This window comes from Trachypithecus francoisi, unplaced genomic scaffold (assembly GCF_009764315.1).
Source record: "Trachypithecus francoisi isolate TF-2019V2 unplaced genomic scaffold, Tfra_2.0 Lachesis_group12, whole genome shotgun sequence".
NCBI classification, from domain to species: domain Eukaryota; kingdom Metazoa; phylum Chordata; class Mammalia; order Primates; family Cercopithecidae; genus Trachypithecus; species Trachypithecus francoisi.
The window spans coordinates 51,701,089-51,721,595 of NW_022681457.1; the positions used below are offsets into that span (position 1 = coordinate 51,701,089).

Genomic DNA, 20,507 nt, shown 5'->3' on the forward strand with positions numbered 1-20,507 from the left:
AGCTGAGCCATTTCTGAGAGAGACTATAGGTATACTCAGAATAACAGAGATATGGAAAGAAACGACTGACATTTGCTGATAATCTTTTATGAACAGTTTTTAAAGGGCTATTAGATCTCAGCCTCATTTCAGAAAGGATTTCTGAATTTAAATGCACTTGAATTGTGCAGAATAGGCATTAAATAATTATTAGTATCATATACATATGGCTGAAGCTATTTGACAAAAATCCCAAAGAAATTAAAGCTTTCTTTTAAGATCTCAGTGAGATTTAGAAATGCAATATTCCAGATCATTATTTTGTTAATAATACTTTAATGTTTAGATTTGTTTTTTATCACCTGTTTCTTAATAGGTTCATGTGCTGACAAGGGAGTCACATTTGGCCATTTTCTTGGGTACAAGCTAAGACCTCAGAAGACATTATTGATCAACACATCCCCTTTAGCACTAGTAACAGAACATTATACATTAAAAATTCAATGATATTTAACTTTGAAATTATAAATTATTCCTGATTTCTTTCCTCATCTCAGACATTCTCTTCGGTAGTGGATGTTCTTTGAATAATCATTATTTACAACATGGAGCTATTCGGTAATAGTCTTTCTCTTATTTATTGCAATGTCAGGGTCTGTCTAAGGGGATAACATAATGAAAGAGTTGGTCCTTACTACAAAATGCTCAATTGGGTGTGTCTTTATCTGTGTGGGTGATAAGCATGGATAAGTCAATTTCAGTATAACACATTTGTATTGAGGGCTGCTTCTAAGACACTGTGCTGCTTTCTTGAAGATACAGAGATGAGATATAAATTCTATCCTTAGTGAAATAAAAATACTGTAACAACCTCTTTAAATGCACCCTTGGTACAGGAAACAATAATCAACCCCATTTACAAAGGAGTTTCAATTCATGTTTTTTTAGGAATTTCTTCAATGAGTATTCTCCCATGAGTGTACATGTGGGTAAGGGGTTCTCTCAGCACTTAGCACAGAGCCTGACATATAATTCCCTCTCATAATTTATAGCAAGCACATGAATGAATGAAAGTGAGTTATGCTTGTGAGAGGAAAAAAGCAGGTACTGATCATAGATTTTTAGTGGATTCAAAGACCTATGACTACAATAATATAGATAACTGTGGAAACTATCATGTAAAGCAAAGGCCTTCAGATGTACAGCCTGAAGTATACACAATTAAAAGGATTTTTCTTTAAATATGTGAAGAGCATAATCAGAAAGAAATAATATCTTCATTGTTTAAGAGAGAACTAAAATTGCTAGGTAGAAGTACTTTTGCCACCCCCACCAACACCCTTAGAAAAATAGGTTAAGCTCAACTTGAAGACTTTCCAAATAATGTAATTGGTCCATTAATTGAACATAAAATATCATGGAGGTATCCAAGGAAAAGATAAGATAGAAGTATTCCAAGGAAAAGATAAGATAGAAGTATTCATTGAGTTGCAAGTTCCGCTTACCTCTTAAGATTCCTTTGAGTCAAGAGTTCTATCATTTTATGATGCTATGAGGACAGTACAACTTAAGAATCATTTAAATGTGTTAATGTATGTTTATTTTTTCTTTTGTATTGTCAAATAAGAAACATGAATAGAGAAATTTGAGTACAGGAAGAATTCTATTTAAACTATTTGTTTCTTAATACAGTTTAACTTCTTTCAGTTCCAGTCAGCATCATGTGGTATTAGCAAAGAGCTCTAGATGGAAAGAAAAAAGATTTGGTTATAAGTTATAGTTCACCATTAGCTGTGTTCCTCGGACAAGTCACCTAATCTCTCTTGGCTCAGGATTTTCACCCATAAAGTAAGGGGTCTGGACTGGATGATCTCTTTGACCTTTTTCAGGTTATAAAATTTTATAACCCGTTTATGATTTTCTCATTTAATTAAATACATTTCTACAGAACCATATAATTATGTTCTGCTTCAGTGGATTTTCCTAGAAATATTTTGTCATGAATGCTACAACTGTACAATAAAACACAATCTACAGTCATGCTCTCCCAAGAGAGAAAGGTATAATTTTTATGTAATTGGGAAATTTTGCCTTTTTTCTCCTGCTTTTTATTTCCATCCTTACACTGCCAAAAGAAAAGCAACTTGTTTTACAACTGATGTTTTCAGCATATTCTGATGACTTTGTTTTGATTTGTGGAACCTTTGAGTACAACTGAAAAGAACCCATAAATTTAAAATCATGGCATTTCTGTTCCTTACCTCTTTTGCCCTTGTTCACACTGGCTTTAGCTATGCTAATGTCCTGGCCCTGTGTGTGGCGTCTTCCTACCGTGACAGTGTCAGACATATACTTTGCTTTTAGCTTCAGTAATAAAAATTGCAAAAGCAATGATATCCCACTTTCTTAACTCAAATTACTATGTATTCACCCATTTATTCATCAAACATTAGTTAAGTATCTAATACATGCCAAGCATTATTTTCTAGGTACTTGTAACACATTGATGAACACAATAGAACTGATAAGTGAAGTTCTGTTATCATGAAACTTGCATTCTTGTGGAAGTAGAGATGCAATACATCAAGAAATACAAGGCTGGGTGTGGTGGCTCACACCTCTAATCCCAGCACTCTGGGAGGCTGAGGCGGGTGGATCACCTGAGGTCAGGAGTTCAAGACCAGCCTGACCATCATGGAGAAACCCCGTCTCTACTGAAAATACAAAATTAACCAGGCGTGGTGGCACATGCCTGTAATCCCAGCTACTCGGGAGGCTGAGGCAGGAGAATCACGTGAACCTGGGAGGCAGATGTTGCAGTGAGCCAAGATCACGCCATTGCACTCCAGCCTGGGCAACAAGGGAGAAACTCCATCTAAAAAAAAGAAAGAAAGAAAGAAAAAACACAATAAATGAGGGTTTTTTGACAGACCGCATGTGATTTTATGAGACAGAGAGGAGTCAAGGATGACTCCAAGATTTGTGGCCTAAGCAGCTAGAAAGATAGAGTTGCTGTTTACTGAATAGGAAAGCCATAAGTGGAGAAGGGTTTGCTGTGGGGATGGGGAATAGGGGACTGGGACAGGAGTAGGTTTTGGACAGGCTGAGTTTGATGTGTCTAGTGGATATCCAAGAGGAGATGTCGAGTAGGTAGTGGGATCTGTGAGTCTGGATGAAGATATGAATTTGTGAAGTGTTAAGTATAGATGGTATTGAAACATTGAGGCCAGATGCAATCACAAGGGGAGTGAATGCATTAGGGAAGACAAGAGGAACTAAGAGTAAGCATTGGGATGCTCCAAAAAGGAGATCAGAAAGAAGAGGAGGAAACAATGAAGGAATAGCCAGGGAAGTAGAAGGAAACCAAGAAGGCTGTGGTGTCCTTTAAAAGCCAAGGGAGGAATGGTCAAATTACATGAAATGCTGCTCCTAAATAAGATGAGGAATGAAAGGCCAGGCACAGTGGCTCATGCTCATAATCCCAGCAGTTTGGGAGGCCTAGGTGGGTGGATCACTTGAGACTAGGAGTTTGAGACCATCCTGGCCAACATGGTGCAATCCCGTCTCTACTTAAAATACAAAAATTAGCTGGGTGTGGTGGTACATACCTGTAGTCCCAGCTACCCAGGAGGCTGAGACAGAATCATTGAACTCAGGAGGTAGAGGTTACAGTGAGCCAAGATCACACCACTGCACTGCAGTCTGGATGACAGAGCCAAACCCTGTCTCCAAAAAAACAACAAAAGAAGGAATGAGAACTGACCACTGGATTCAACAACATAGATGAGCAATACAAATGGGGTTCTTTTCTGTTGAATTCTTATTTCATGTACTCAGCAACTATTAAATTGTTTTGTGTTCATTTTGATCAGGGCCACTGATCAAAATGGGTTACTGACAGGATACCTACCATCATTTGGAATTGGTTCTTGTTTCCTTGAATGATGTATGTGCTAAAGGTGATGCTATTTACCCACTGTCAGAAAAAATGTGGAACAAAACAAATGTTAACTCTACCCACCTGATAGCCATAAAACAGTGTTAGCAATAGTGTTGGAATCACACTAGAATAAGTTTCATATTCTTTAGGTCATGGATAGATAAATAGAGCAGAATACATTCTGGGATATTAATTCTAGACAAGGAATAGAAAAATTATCCTGGGGAGGGATGGGAACATATTATTTTAGGAAGAGCCATATAAAATATTTTTTTTTTTTTTTGAGAAGGAGTCTCGCTCTGTCGCCCAGGCTGGATGGAGTGCAGTGGTGCGATCTCAGCTCACTGCAAGCTCCACCTCCCGGGTTCACGCCATTCTCCTGCCTCAGCCTCCCAAGTAACTGGGACTACAGGCGCCCACCACCACGCCTGGCTAATTTTTTGTATTTTTAGTGGAGACGGGGGTTTCACTGTGTTAACCAGGATGGTCTCGATCTCCTGACCTCGTGATCTGCCTGCCTTGGCCTCCCAAAGTGCTGGGATTACAGGCATGAGCCACCACGCGCGGCCAACTTTACCAATATTCTTTACTAAAATATATATCTTTCAGAAGTACAGTTATGTGGAACATGGATCTACTAAAATAGTTTTTGTAATAAGTTTTTTTTTTTTTTTTTTTTCTGGTCTGGAGATGGCTACAGGACATTTGACTTGGTAGTTAATAAGTGTTAGGTGTTTCATGCTTTCATGCTTTTTTTTTTTTTGAGATGGAGCCTCACTCTGTCTCCCAGGCTGGAGTGCAATGGCACGATCCCGGCTCACTGCAACCTCTGACTTCCAGGTTCAAGCAATTCTCCTGCCTCAGCCACCTGAGTAGCTGGGATTATAGGTACACACTACCACATCTGGCTAGGTTTTGTATTTTTAGTAGAGATAGGGTTTTACCATTTTGGCTAGGCTGGTGTTAAACCTTTGATCTCAAGTAATCCACCCACCTCGGCCTCCCAAAATGCTGGGATTACAGGTGTGAGCCACCGCACCCAGCCTACAATAAGTATTTTAAATAAGGAAATGAATCTGAATGTCTGCAAAGGGTTACAGAAGCAGAGATGTCGTATTTTTCATTTTTAAAATTAGGATACCAGAATCTCTTGATTTAATTAAAAATATTATACTTCCAAAGACATTACTGATAACATAAATTAAAATCCTTTGTAGTAAGTTGAAAATCAAGGTTGGAGGAAATATATTTATATTTCTAAAATAGAAAAATGTTTAGCTAGAAATAAAATTATGCTGATCGGTCTTTAGCTCTCTATTTAAACCCAGTAGTTTATTCAGAAGTGGCTCCCTTTGCTTGAAATGATAGTTCTTGAAATTGTTGCAAATCACTTGGAAATGACAGAGGGAATGAAAGAGAAATCAATCAAGTGTGGCTGTCACTGGAATGCATGAATTTTCAGAGGAACTAAAAGTTGTGAAAGAGAAGTACAAAAAAATGTTTTCATTGAGCAAGCAAAGCGTCTGTCTACCCTCTCTTTAGATTTGTAGTTTTTTATTTAAGTCTTCCCTTACTCACCTTTTTGTGTCAAAAACATTAAAGATTAATGCTATGTTAGATACTGGTTTGGGGCCTCGTAATATGTTAATTCAATAAAATGTGTGTGTATTATACATCTGTGTATTAGTCTGTCCTCACGCTGCTAATAAAGACATGCCTGAGACTGGGTCATTTATAAAGAAAAAGAGATTTAATGGACTCACAGTGCCACAGGGACGGGGAGGCCTCACAACCATGGTGGAAGGTGAAGGAGGGGTAAAGGCACATCTTACATGGTGGCAGGCAAGAGAGTGTGTGCAGGGGAACTGCCCTTTATAAAACCATCAGATCTCCTGAGTCATTCATGTTCATGAGAACAACATGGGAAAAACCCACCCCCATGATTTAATTTCCTCCCACCAGGTCCCTCCCATGACACAGGGGGATTATAGGAGCTACAATTCAAGTTGAGATTTGTGTGGGGACAGAGCCAAACCATATCAATCTGTATATATATTTATATGTAGGATACATGTACATATGTGGACATATAGACATACATGCACATACGCATCTACTCAAAAGAGTTTAAATGCAATAATGGTTGTGTTGTAGCACTAAACTTGGCCGTCTTAACCAGCTGATTCCCTATCAAGTCTTATATTCCATCTTGTCTGGACTGTGCCAATATTAAGAAGCAGTAGATAATAACTTATATTTCTTAGATGCCTTAGTTTGACTTTATTTCCCATATTAAAAGCATGAGGTCTGTGAAGCAACTCAGACAAGGACTCAGAGAACTTCACCTGTTGTGAGTATTCAGGTCTTTTGTTTTTTCAAAGCAAGACTTAGATAAAGGAACAGTGACCCTCTGCCTCAGTAGTTCTCAAAGTGTGGCCCATGGAAGCCTGGCAACTTAGACCTTTTTAAGGGACCCCGTGAAGTCAAAACTGTTTTGTAATGCTAGGATGTTTTTTGCCTATTTCACTAATGGTGCAAAAGCCATGGTTAGTAAGGCACCTTCACATTACTTAAGGTAGAGGCACCCGACTGTGCTGAAGGGATTGTGTTCTTCACTGGTAATACTTGCAATTAAAAAACCAAGTTCACTTACTGTCCTTATTGAGGCAGTAAAAATTATTGTTTTAATAACTCTCAACCTTTGACTACATGTTTTATTAATACACTATGTGATCAAATGGAAAGAATACACAAAGCACTTCTGCTGCATTCCAAAGTACAATGGTTGTCTCAAGAGAAAGCTCTTGTGTAATGGAGTTGAAAGTAGAATAAGCTACTTTATCACATCATACTACTTTTACTTGAATAAAACAACTGATTATTGAGACTTGAGTATGTGGCATATATATCCTCAAAATGAATGAAGTGATCCTGACACTTCAAGGAGAGCAACTAAAGTATTTGTTAACAGCAATAAAATTCAAACTTTCAAGTGATAATTAGGATTTTGGAAAACTTGTGATCACCACCATGAGCTTGACAGCTTCCCAATACTTCAACATTTTTCTGATGATAGCAGTGGTGATATTAATGAATGTGGTTTTTAAATATTATTACTAAAATAAGTCTTAATATTTTATTATGATGAAATGTGTCAACATTTGGAAGATCTAGATAACTCAGTGATCCAATGTTTTCCAAATTACCAATGCATGATGTTACAAAATCATGCATGTGTTACAAAATCATGCATGTGTAAAAAGATCCATTCAAAGTACAAGATAGACTAAATAAATTTTGTTTTGTTTTGTTTTGTTTTGAGATGGAGTCTCACTCTGTCACCAGGCTGGAGTGCAGTGGCATGATCTCGGCTCACTGCAACCTCTGCCTCTTGGGTTCAAGCGATTCTCCTGCCTCCGCCTCCCAAGTAGCTGGAATTACAAGTGCATGCCACCACACCCAGCTAATTCTCGTATTTTTAGTAGAGTTGGGGTTTCACCATGTTGGCCAGGATGGCCTTGATCTCCTGACCTCGTGATCCACCAACCTTGGCCTCCCAAAGTGCTGGGATTACAGGTGAGCCACTGAGCCTGGCCACTAATTAATTTTAATACAATGAGATTTAAAAAGTTGTTTGATATAGTTTCCAGTTTCCATATTGCAACTAAGTTAGTCAAGGTTTAGTATAGTATCAAAAATAAATATATACAATGATATAAAAAGGATACTCCTCCCTTTTCCAACCACATGTCTTTGTGAGGCCATGTTTGGTCCATACATTTCAGACAGAACAACATATCATATCACAATAGATTGAAATTTCAGACAAAACAATATATCATAATAGATTGCAGAAGCAGATATGTCTTCTATTCAGCTGTCTTTTATATTAAGCCAGGCATTAAAGGGATTTGCAAAAATTTAGAACAATTTCATTGGTCTACTAATTTTGTTTTGGAAAATATGGTTATTTTTTATGATGATATATGTCGATGAATGAGTTTACTTTTTAATAAATTACATATATTTTTAGTTTATTGGTTTTTCACTTCTAGGTATGGCAAATATGTATAGGTATAACCCATGTAAACACTTTGGGGTTCTCATTGTTGTAGAGCATGAGGGGTTCCTGAGACCAAAAAGTTAAGAGAGCCACTGCTCTATATTGGTGCATTTTATTTCTGAAATTGTTGCTCACTTTTATAAATAAATCCAGTTTCCTCTATGATGTAAAGAAACTTATGGAGGAGACAACAACCAAATCTATCAAGGAACAATAGACTATAACACAGGTGGTTTGCTAATTATCCCTGCCACTGCAGCTGATTAGGGTCACCCCAAATCTGAGTTGGATGAGCATTGCTTCATGAATAAACATCAGAATTTATTCAACAGACAGTTGTTCATAGCTTCTTGTTTTTCCAGCAGTATGGCAAGTAATGGGGATGCAAAATAGAGTAAGATAGTAGCTTCTGAAGTGGAACTTGGAAGTCAAGATGAGTTTATGCCATCTGTTACTGCCACTGAGACAACTGTGACTATCAAACATTTGGGGCAGTGGGACTGTAATAATTTACTGATTAAAAAAAAGAGGCCATAAAGTGTCAGAAAAATGGAAGTTCGGACTAGTCTGAAATTTTAATCACACTCGAAATATACAAAGTAATGTATTGAGCTTGTGCAGTTTGCCTGCAACACGTGTTTTAAGGAGACACATAGGCAGAACATGTAGATTCTACCCTCAAGAAACTTGTAGCCTAATGGTGGTAACAGAAAGGAATTAAGAAAAGTTGTGTTTCAGTAAAATGAGGGAATTATATTCTGCATAGATGTCAAGTAGGTAGGTCAGAGAGGAGAACATTGCCAGGCTGTTGAAATTTTCAACGTTGTGTTAACAGATTCAAAAAGAAGACAAATCATTGTTTAAGAAAAAGTCACAATGCAGCAAGACAGAATAGATAACATTGTAATTGTTGCCAAAGCTGTAATCAAAGAAGAGGCTTTGCTTTTATCTGGGATGTTTATTGTCTATCTAGCTCTTAATTCAGTATTAGGGAAGGAAGGTGAAATTTTTTTGGTCCTCCTTGGCCACCCTTATTCCTTGCCATAAAACAAAAAAAGAATATTTATCCTCACAGTAGCAGGATGTTTGCCATAAGATAAAGAAAGAATATTTCTCCTCACAGTAGCAGGATAATTAACCTCAAGTCCTGGGTCACACCAAAGGCAGTGAGAATGAGTAAGAAAGGAGGAGACAGATCAAGAAAAGAATGTGCCTCTTTTTCCCTTTTCCCAGAGCCTTGGGTGCACCCTATTCATTTATCTTCTGTCATTTGGTTAGAGATAGGAGTTTCCAGAGTAAACTGTTGTCTCAGAGGAGAAAATTAGGATAAGTTTGGGGTTCACAGTGAAATGTGAAAAGTACAGGAAACAGAGAAAAAAATCAAGATACAAGCATGGAGACAAAAAGGAAACAAGGAAGAAAAATCGAGGCCTCCTCAACCCACTACCATCAATAAGACCTTTCTTCTGAAAAGACAAGGACCACGTTGAAACACTGTTTTCCTTTCCCATGGAACAAGCAAAATGCTTTATAAATAGGGCTCAGTAAAGAATTAACACAAATGAATGCTAAAATTACACTTAAAATAGTTTAAAGCAAAAAAAAAAAAAAAAAATAGCTTAAAGCAATAACCCAAGATGGTAAGATAAATAGCAAAAACATTTCAAGGGATGAGCTCTAGTCTTTCTGGCATCTTCATGTTCTGTTTAAGAGAAATGAGGGTCCAGGAAATAACTGGGACTTGGCAAGTGGCTGGCCATGTTCTTTCTGTCCCACCTGGAGCACAAAGGGAACCTTGTTATGGGACACGTGGGTCTCCTTATTTCCTCAACTGGTGGTTTTATTCAGTGGCTCATCAAAACATTGATGTGTCTTGACAGCTCTTGAACTAATTCAGACCTCTGCTGTGAGGAGTTGGAGCCACATTTGGTAACAATGCAGTATGTTGTAGTTGAAGATAAATTAATTTACAAGTAATCTCTCCTTTCTCAGAAACATGATTCCCGTGACAGAATTCCGGCAGTTCTCTGAGCAACAGCCTGCCTTCCGAGTGCTGAAGCCATGGTGGGATGTGTTTACCGATTACCTCTCGGTAGCCATGCTCATGATCGGCGTGTTTGGATGTACTTTACAGGTAGGTGCCTAGATCCCTTGCAAAATCGGGGCTAGAGCAAGACACAAGTCAATGAAACCTCTTTAGAGAGCTGGCTGTGAGATTTTTAACCATGTAAGTATCAGTCACTGTTCTCTGTAGATGTGTCTGTAATCATAGCAGAGAGCCTGAAACACCTGTTTACTGAGCTGTCCTAATAAAGTAAACATGGTACTTGAAAGATTTCAATGAGCCCAAAGAGCAATTGACTATAGTCAAGTAATGTCTGATGTCACTAACATCAAAGGGGGCCCCTTATTTTTCCAAACTGGCTTCACAGTGAAATGTAGCATATATCCAGCACCATTGATATTGCCAAAGTGGAACTTTTTGCTTTTCTTCATCCTTTACCCTTACCCCTAATAAAATTTTCTGAAAGAACTAACATTATGATGAGATATCATTATTTTACTGAATGTTTAGTTCTGAATTTAAAAAGAACCCAATAAAAATTTATATAGATGCCATCTATGTATGTATTGAATCCAGGTATATTTTACATAGCTGCTGTGTTCCAGGTACCATACTTTGAGGACGTGGATACATATAAGTAGTTCATTTCTAGGGGAGAAATAAATAAACTAGCAATCAAAATAACTTGTGTTATACTATGGTAGAGGTGTCCGTAAGGCACTAAGGGAATGCTGAAGAGAAACTCTCGCTTTGGTTTGGGAATAAGAGAAAAGGTGGTGGTTGAATTAAAACTTGGAGAACCAGCTGAAGTTAGTCAAGAACCTCTCCTTAGCTGAAAGTAAGAGGACACCAAGAGGAGAAAAGAAAGCTCTGAGTTATGGATAGGAGAAAGAACATGACATCTTTGGGAAACTGTCAGTAGGACCGGCACATATGGGGTGTGGATATGAGAGCTGAAGCCATGCTTGCAAGCGGAATCACACAGGGAGAATGTGATGAGGAAGGCAGTGTCAGTAGTAACGTTAAAGAGTAAATGGAGAAGAAAGTGGGGCCCTTGAAGAAGACTGAGAAGAGGCAGCCATAAGCACAGATGAAAACCAGGAGAGAAGCATAGGTCAGAAGCCAAAGGAAGCCATGGACAATGATGGCAGCCAACACAACTAACTCAGGGGCTAAGAAGGGAAAGTAGCAATTGCATCATTAGAAATCTTAGGTCAGTGGCTGGAAAAGTGGATGGAAACGTATTATAGAAGCTATGGGGTAGATGTGATTTTTCAGGTAGATCAGCTGGAAAAGGAGTTATAGGGAGAGAGAGAAATCACTGGAAGTGGTACAGAGTGAAAATAAAGGACTTTTAAAAGTTGGCCTTAAAAATAGTAACACATACTGCTTCCTATGTGTCAGGAACTCTCTTGAACACTTTACGTGTATTTTAACAAATGTCATCCTCATGACAACTCGAAGATATAGGTTCTATTACTATCCTCAGAAGTGAGACATCTGAGGCACGGAGAGGTTAAGGATCCTCCCAAGGTGAGTACTGAAGCCTTTATTCAGTCCAGGTGATTTGGTTCCAAAGTTCCTGCTCTTAGTCCCTCACACCATGCTGTCTTTTATTTGGTCACTGAAAATATCTTGCCCCCTCCCCTCCAACAAGGGTGCCAGTGAGATGTTATTGTCTAAAAAAGGGGGCATAAATTCATTCATAAAGAAAATAGTTGTTGAAGAACCTACTGTGTATCAGGCACTGTTCTACTAAGAATTATCAATGAAGGAGAAAAAAGACAAAAATCCCAGCTTAATGGACTTTAAATTCTATGGGGAAAATAAGCAAAATAAGCAAAATCAATTAGTAAATATGTTAGCAGGTAAAGACAATGGGAAAAAATAAAGCATGCAAAGATGGTAGAAGGTTACTACAGGTAAGATAGAAGCTGCAATCTTCAAATAGGATGGCCTGGGAAGGCCTCATTGGAAAGGTGACTTTTGGCCAAGGAATTAAAAGAGGTCCAGGAGCAGGCCAGGCAGATGTCCTGGAAGGAGGCTTCCAGGCAGAGGGAACAGCAAGAGCAAGAGGCACATAGTGAAAGGAAGGCACAGGACCCTTCCTTTTCTGCAGAAGAGTTGGATTTTATGATGTTCTCACGTTCTCAGTTTTCTAGTTCTGTTTCCCTGGAGACCCGATAAAGGTCAAATGTTAACTGTGTTACTAGGCAACATTATGGCATAAATGACCACTCATTGGTCAACTGTATCTGGGCTGGAAGAGTGATAAATGCCTGGTAGGAAGCTGTATCACTGGACTTTTGTGACTGTGGTGAAACGTGATTCAGCATGCTCCTTGACACATCAAAGATTGATCTATTGAGTTACAGGAGATATAGGTTCCTTTGAGGTACAAGGCTGTTAAGCCAGGGTAAGTTCTGAACCTACCTAAAGCGGATTTCTTTTCCTTGCACTGGAGATGATATGGGGAGGAGAGGCTTGGGGAGGACAGCAGTGTGGACAGCTACATGGACAGTTGTGAAGATTTTCCTAAAGGGGGAAAGGCTGATGTTGCCTTGCTGGTGACTCTAATCTGTGTATTTCTAAAGTGATTCTAGTGCCAAATGAAGTTTATGGTAATCTTGTAAGTCTGAATGTTAAGGTGAACCTAGAAAGTCCCCTGGTGATGTTACAGGCCTGAAGCAGGATTACCTCTATAATGTTGAGGAAAAGCCACGAGGCCAGTGTGCCAGAGAAATGTGAGTGAGGGAAAGAGCAGTAAAAGGTGAGACCTGAGATGCAATGGGTGCCAGATCACGTAGGGCCTTCTAGGCCACTGGAGGGCTTGGCTTTGTTCTGAATGAGTTAGAACATGTTTGGAGGAATAATGAGCAGAGGATTAGCATAATTTGTGTTTTAACAAGACTACTACAGCTGTTGAGAATACACTGTAGGGGTGAGGATGGAAGTGAGGGTGGTGTTTGGAAGGCTAGTGCAATAATCCAGGCAAGAAATGAATTAAATGGTTTGAGTAGGGTGAAGGCAGGTGTTCTGCATGTATTTTGAAGGAAAACCCACCAAGATTTGCTGAAAGATTAAATGTGAAATACAAGAGAAAAAGAGAAATTGGCTGGGCGTTGTGGCTCACACCTGTAATCCCAACACTTTGGAAGACCAAGGTGGGTGGATCACCTGGGGTCAGGAGTTCGAAACCAGCCTGGCCAACATGGTGAAACCCCATCTCTACTAACAATGCAAAAATTAGCCAGGTATGTTGGCATTGCACCTGTAATCCCAGCTCCTCGGAGACTGGGGCAGGAGAATCGCCTGAACCTGGGAGGCAGAGGTTGCAGTGAGCCAAGATTGCACCACTGCACTCCAGCCTGGGTGACAAAGCAAGACTCCGTCTCAAAAAAAGAAAAGAAAAGAAAAGAAAAGAAATCAAGGATGACTAAGATTTTTAGACCTCGGCAACTAGAAAAGTTTGTTTTTAAACATGTTAAGTGTGTGATATATGTTAAACATCAACATGGAGATATTAAGTAATCAGTTGGATGTAAAACCCAGGAGTTTGGGGTTAGTGATGGTCAATTTCCTGAGGAAGGAGGTGAAGATCCAGGATCTAGGAGGAAGGATTACCCTTGATTTGGGTGAAGGAGGCATCTTCCACCAGAATGGGAATGATAGCTACAGATGCATTTTTATTTGGTAGGGAGGCAGAAAGATGGGAGTCTGTGCCTTATGGCTTGTTGTTTCTCTGTGATGGAGAACACAACATTTACTGAGAGATTGTGAGGGTGAGGGATGTAGCAGGAATTAGCAACAAGGAAGGTAGAAGAGCAGGGGTCTCAAGGAGAAGGTTAGATTTGGGGTGGCTAGTTTGTGAAATAGTAGAGGGAGGTGACATAGATTAGCAGGAGCACTCTCAACCTGTCTTCATTACTGTGCCATGGCTCACAGCGCTGCTGCAGGATCTGCCTAACAAGCACAGGGAATTGTTTCTCTTGTTTACATATTCCATGGCAACGCGAAGTGCAGAAAAGAGAAGGACACAGAAAATCTTTTAGAATAAGTAGTTAACTTGCAATGAAATTAATGAAAAGAGTGTACTTACGAAAATGTCTATAATGAGCATCATTTAGGAGATGTGCCTGCAGTAAGTTCAGGAGGGGATTCAAGCACAAGCTAAACCTCTTTTCCTGTGTGCTGGTCAGAATCATCTTCCTGCAACACAACCCCACAGTGTCTCTCTACAGTCCACAAGCCTTTTGGGCTCCCCACTGACCAGCCTTCTCAGCACCACCACTGTTATGACCCACAATTGGTGGCTCCTGCTCAGATAGGTTAACTAACTGAGGCCTTTCACACATAGGCCTCTTTCATCTCTTCAGCCGTTAAAGAGAAATCTGATGCCAGTTGACTGGGTACAGGAAGTATTGTCTGAGATGACAGGGTTCTGAGAAAAAATGAGATGCCAAAAGAGATTTTGCATCAGAATATGAAGGCTACAGAGCACAGAATTCATATGGGATGGTCTACTCAATTCACAAACAATCCTGTGCATCAGCAATGTATCAGACACTGTGCGGGGTGCTAGATGCTAAACGAAAAACAGCACAGCCCATGCCTTCAGATTGCTAATAGTCTGAAGACCATAGAAACACATAAACAGTGTCTTCCAATGTGTAAGTGCCTTAATGGTGCCTCAAGAGCATCAAATATCATCTCAGTCACTGGAAGTTAGGGACTCAAGGAGAAGATAATTGAGTGAAGTCTCAAAGAATGAGTATACAAAACCAAAATATATATTTTAATAAGAGGAATGAAGGGGAAAACTCAGTATTAACGGAGTATTTAGTGTGATCATTTTACAAAGCCCTCATGGATTGGCACAGGGACTGGAGGGCCCAGATGGCATTTTTCGGAGAGGGTGGAATTAGGGATATTAAACATCCTGCAATTGGTGGGACATTCCCACACAACAGAATTGTTTTATCCAGAATGCTAAAAGCACATCCATGGAGTAACGCTGGCAGGAGAACCTGTGCTAGAATCTGTATGTACTTTATTTAGTTCCCAGAACAAACCTGTGAAAATAGATTAGTCCCATTTTTCAGATGAGAATTCCAAAGTATAGAAGGTTAGATAACTTGTCCCAAAGGCAAGAGGGATGCAGCTGAGATTCCAGTCTTAGGCTGATTCTCCAGGTGTGTGTTACCCCTGTGCACACTGCTATCAAATATTATGGAACCATCACAATTGCACAGATTATGAGGGCAAGGTTTGGCTTATAAAACAGGATTTTCAGTGTAAAAGCAAGTACAAAATGATAAAGAGAGAAAATAGTTACAAAAAGTATCAATTTTATGAATTACAAATTAAAATTTTAAGGGGCATTCACTATATACCTGCCATTTAAAAAGAAAAATTTGCAATCTATAGTAAGCATTAACAAAACAAGAAAGAATTCATGTTATAAATTATTAAAGTAAAACTACTTAGGATCCGTATAACAAATTAAAGTAATGTCGCATAGGGGAAGAATTTAAGCTCTTATTTTAGCTATGCTATGATAATCCACTAAAAATGGCTTAATAACTGATAACTTTATAAACAACGGATTCTCTGTGAAGCTCAAGTTCCTTTCTCATTCCCAAAGTGATGTTAAAATTGTTAAAATATATTTTTATGCCTTGATTTTCCCCTTGTAAAATGAAAGCACAATCATTCTTTCTGATCTTATTTACAAAGCAAGTTAACTCCTAGATTGGAATACATGAAAAGGCAAAATCTAAAGTGGAGTTAGAAGAATACTCTTTGATGACAAAATAGTAATCCAACAGCTTTTAGAGTAACTATTTTGTAAGTTACTTTTTTCATGTCAAGTTAACAGTTGATACCTGTTTACTCCTAAAAGATTGTATTCATATAGGTTTAACACTACTCAGCTTGGAAAATACTGGGGAATTAAGATTATTATCTATCAAGGAAGTGTTGATTCTTTCTTGCCCTTATGTAAAAGAATTAGAACCAGCTCTCTTGCCTTACTTGTCTGACAAATATTTATTCATTTCTGAGCAAGTAGCTCTATTCAAGGCTGCCATGGAATAAGAGCATGTATAAAGAGCATTCCTTAGATTACATCAATCTACCTAAGAACAAATATAAACTCACTGTAAGCCAGGAGAACGTAGAAGTATATGTGTCTGTCCTATTCCTGTACAGTCATACACCCTCAAGGACCAATAGTGTAAACGCCCAACTTTGTGCTATAAACAACACTATTCAAAAACTCAGCACATTCAACAAAATAGACCAAATCCTGAGAGGTCAACACATTGCTTCCTGGAAAAATAAGATTGCTTTAGATCTCTGCTCAGTGACTCCGGGTTATCTTATTATGACCAAATCCAAAACAGCCCATGGGCAGACCGTTACCAAATATAGAATTAGCAGTTAGAAACCAGAAACAGGAACTGGAAGATGCAAGCCCCCTGGAAGCCCTAGGGGACCTGCCTTGTGATTGTTACATAGAAAAGACATTTCCTGCTTTCTGAATTTGGAAGGGAAAAAAAAGAATTATTTCAATGACGAAGCCACCTACAAAAAAATCCTGCAAGATTTAACCCAATCACTAGGAGCGAAGTGGCCAGCAGGGTCACACTATCAAAAAGGTTAGGACATGTGCGTTTGTTGGTTAGAGCTGATCCCCACTTTGATTTTTAGGGCATACTGAAATTAATTTCTACTTCTCTGATTTAGAGCCATCAATGTCAGCTCCATGACAAATGACCTTCAGGTGAAAATGCTCATAGGCAGTTCACAGGAAAGTACAGGCAACCAGAATTATAGATTCCAGAATGATTTCAGAAGACTTCATTTTGTTAATGTGCCCTGAATTCTTGCTTCTACTCCCCCCATGCAGTCATCTGCTGTATATCATCTGGGATTTCTAGTAGATCTTTTTCTTTTGCCAAATTTGAATTTTATAGATAGAAGCCCAGAAATTCTTACTTAGAATCAGTAATACTGATTACATCAGAATACTGGTGAAACCACAGATAGAAGTGAAGGCTTAAAATCAATACCTCATCTCAGATATGTTCCTTTTATTTTATTTTATTTTATTTTATTTTATTTTATTTGAGACAGAGTCTCACTCTGTCACCCAGGCTGGAGTGCAGTGGCACGATCTCGGCTCATTGCAACCTCTGCCTCCCAGATTCAAGCAATTCTCATACCTCAGCCACCTGAGTAGCTGGGTTTACCGGCATGCACCACCACACCCAGCTAATTTTTGTATTTTTAGTGGAGACGGAATTTCACGATGTTGGCCAGGCTAGTCTCAAACTCCTGGCCTACAGTGATCCACCCACCTTCCAAAGTGCTGGGATTACAGGCGTGAGCCACTGCACCGGCCCAGTTGTATAGTTTCCATGTACCCACCTTACATCTCCATTCTACTAGGGTCTTTGGGGAATATGAAACAAAAATTATTTAGATGGTGAAAATAATTGTAAAGAGCAACCTTTGTCGTCTCTGTGGGGATGGTGGTGAATGCTGTGAAAGAAACACTATTTCAAAACCTCTGTTACATCTAGCATCAAAAATATGCCTTAGTTGGGACCTCCTTTTTATGGTAGTTTATTCGAACTGACACTTTTGGTCTTCCCTAGAATTTTACTTCTTGTCATCTATCACCTTGACAATTTTACATGGACTGAATTCCTGGCCACAAGAATAACATAGGAGTGAGTGCCTTTCACTTCACTGTCTTGGGTTTAAGATAGTTCATGAATCTAAATGCTCTTCTTAGATTATCTGATACCATCCAATGCCAGTCAATGAATGGGGAACGTTTCTGGTTGTCTCACGATTAGGGATTGTTATGATCTTGTTGCCTATTGATCATTTAATAATACATCTTTTTCACCAAATAAGAAAGCACTGACAGAATATGAGGCTTTTTTCCTATGTGAAGCAGATATCTATATATTTAGCCTCTGTTGTTGATCCTGTGTGTGAATCATTCAAAACTTCTGTTTAAAGGCCTATGTTAAATAAGTGCACTATGACATGGAGGCAGGCGGCCTTGTGTTTCTAATCAGGGCCTTTGACTTGGAGATTTTCCCCAGTTCTCTGATGATATCAGCAAACAGATCTACTGTACCACTTACTGCTCTTACTTTCTTCTTCTCAAAGTCTTCTCTCTCCCATTCCACTGAGAGCACTGGTGGCATTCTGAACCACTCAGCAATATAGGGGCCCTGTGGTGAGGATTAGGCTAACATTGGGACTACATTTTAATCGTAGGTAAGTTTCTGTGTTATATCTGGAGTCTCCTGTTTAATATAAATGGTGAATGCTGCTGCTTCTATGCTACCGATTTCCTTCGTAAAATCCTGCATTTTTGTTATGCCTATTTTACAATTCCCATTGTTTTGGAATAGCAAGTTTTCATACAGTGAAAAAACCTTAATCTATTAATATGATTTTGTGTCCACTTCTGAAAATATGAACTAAGATACTCCCAACTGGAAAGATACATACCAACTAAAGGATTTAACAAAAAAACAAGATACCATCCAAAATAGCAACAAAAGCTATTGGGTATCTAGGAATTAAGCTAACCAATAATATACAAGGGCTTCATAGAAAAGTTCTAAATGTCTAAGACGTAAATGACATATAAGGCAATCTGAATGACTGGAAAGACATTTCATGTTCTTGAATGGCACAGAATTGGTTTTACGAAAATGTCTAGTCTCCACAAATTTTTTCATAAATTCAATGCAATATTAATAAAATCCCAATTAGATTTTTTGAAAAATTTGATAAACTTAACATTTATATGAAGAATGCTCACTTATGGTGGTAGAGGGGAATAAGGTGGCATAAGAGGTAAAAGGAATGAGAGAGAAAAGTGGCGGGGAGCAGAGTGGTGGTGAGAAAGTGGGTTTTGCATCAACTGATGCTAATAACCCTTTGCATCGAGAAGCATGAATAATTCAATCCTTTATCCCTGAGGTTCCCCTCTCCCTATCTCACTCACACACACACACACACACACACACACACACACACAAATCACCCCTTTCTTCTAAGTTCCTTTATGGAACATGTCAGATGTTCCATCTAAATATCATCCTTTATTTCCAATTATAATTTTTTTTTTTGAGATGGAGTCTCACTCTGTTGCCCAGGCTGGAGTGCAGTGGCATGATCTCGGCTCACGGCAACCTCCACCTCCCAGGTTCAAGCAATTCTCATGCCTTGGCCTCCGGATTAGCTGGGACTACAGGCACGCACCACCACACCTGGCTAATTTTTGCATTTGTAGTAGAGATGGGGTTTCACTGTGCTGGTCAGGCTGGTCTCAAACTCCTGACCTCAGGTGATCTGTCCCCCTCGGGTTCCCAAAATGCTGGGATTACAGACGTGAGCCACCTTGCCCGCCCTCTAAATCTCTTTGCAAACATTTCAATTGTGTTTCACAAGTAGGAAATTCCTTAACTATAAATTTCACAAATGAGACAATCATTAGCTTTAATATTTGTCATCCCTTTGTTTAAAAAACAAAAATGTAGTTGGAAGAATTACCTCTAACTTGTAGGAATATAAACTCCATAAGGCCAGGCAGGCCTCATCATTCAGGTTCGTTTCTGTATCCTCAGAACAGAAGTCAGTAGCAGGCACATGTAAGTAAGTGCCCAAAAGAATGCATTTTGTGGAATGAAGGGATGAGTGAATGAAGAAGTGTAGATGACATGTTTTAGCCATGTGCTAATATATTGTGATCACCTGGTGTCCTTGAAAAGCAGCTGAGAACTTTCAATTACAGATGTAGAATACTACATTTATTTCTTGGCATTTTACCCCACAATTTAAGAAGTTGTGACCAATAGAGGAGAGGGACCAAAAAACCTTGTATGAGGCCTGATTGAGGGCATGCTTATCTTCAAGTTGAGAAGATGGAAAGGGCATGAGAAATGAGGACAGCAGACCCTGGAAGGGCCGCCATGTGAAACGTATAAATGGCTTCAACTTATCTCTGGGGTCTCACCTTGAAGACCAAATAGAATCAATAGAGAAGTTTTAGGATGGAATATTTTGGCTTATACAAACTCAAGCTTTTAAAAAGCTATGAACTTTCTGAGAATGTCATGTAGATTGTAAGTTTCCTATTATTGGAGATACACTTTCAGAAATTGAATAACCTGGGTGGAGGGGAAGCTACAAGGAGAATCCATATGTCATGACATGAGAACCATTTGTTTGTTACATATAGTATTTCTAGGCAATGGAATTAGGCAGTAATAAAAATGACAAAATGCCTGCCAACAAATAAATACATTTAAAATGCTACGTCAGATAGAAATGCTTTGAAAAAGACAAAGCAGCACAAAAAGAGTGTGCAGGGGGTCTCCCTCAAAATAGAGTAGCCAAGGAATTCCTCTCTGAAAAGGTGAGGACTG

At 38.9% G+C, this 20,507-nt stretch overlaps 1 protein-coding gene across 4 annotated transcripts in view; it reads left to right on the plus strand.

Moving 5' to 3' along the window:
- LRRC8C (leucine rich repeat containing 8 VRAC subunit C) overlaps positions 1-20,507 on the plus strand; it is a 120,389-nt gene that overhangs the window by 45,635 nt on the left and 54,247 nt on the right. For all 4 annotated transcript variants that reach the window (XR_004440676.1, XM_033225517.1, XM_033225518.1 and 1 more), the window contains exon 2: positions 9,975-10,116. Coding sequence is in view for 3 of the 4 variants with exons in the window: in XM_033225517.1 (XP_033081408.1) it covers positions 9,979-10,116 (138 nt within the window). In the remaining variant the exon portion in view is untranslated. The remainder of the gene's footprint in view (positions 1-9,974; positions 10,117-20,507) is intronic.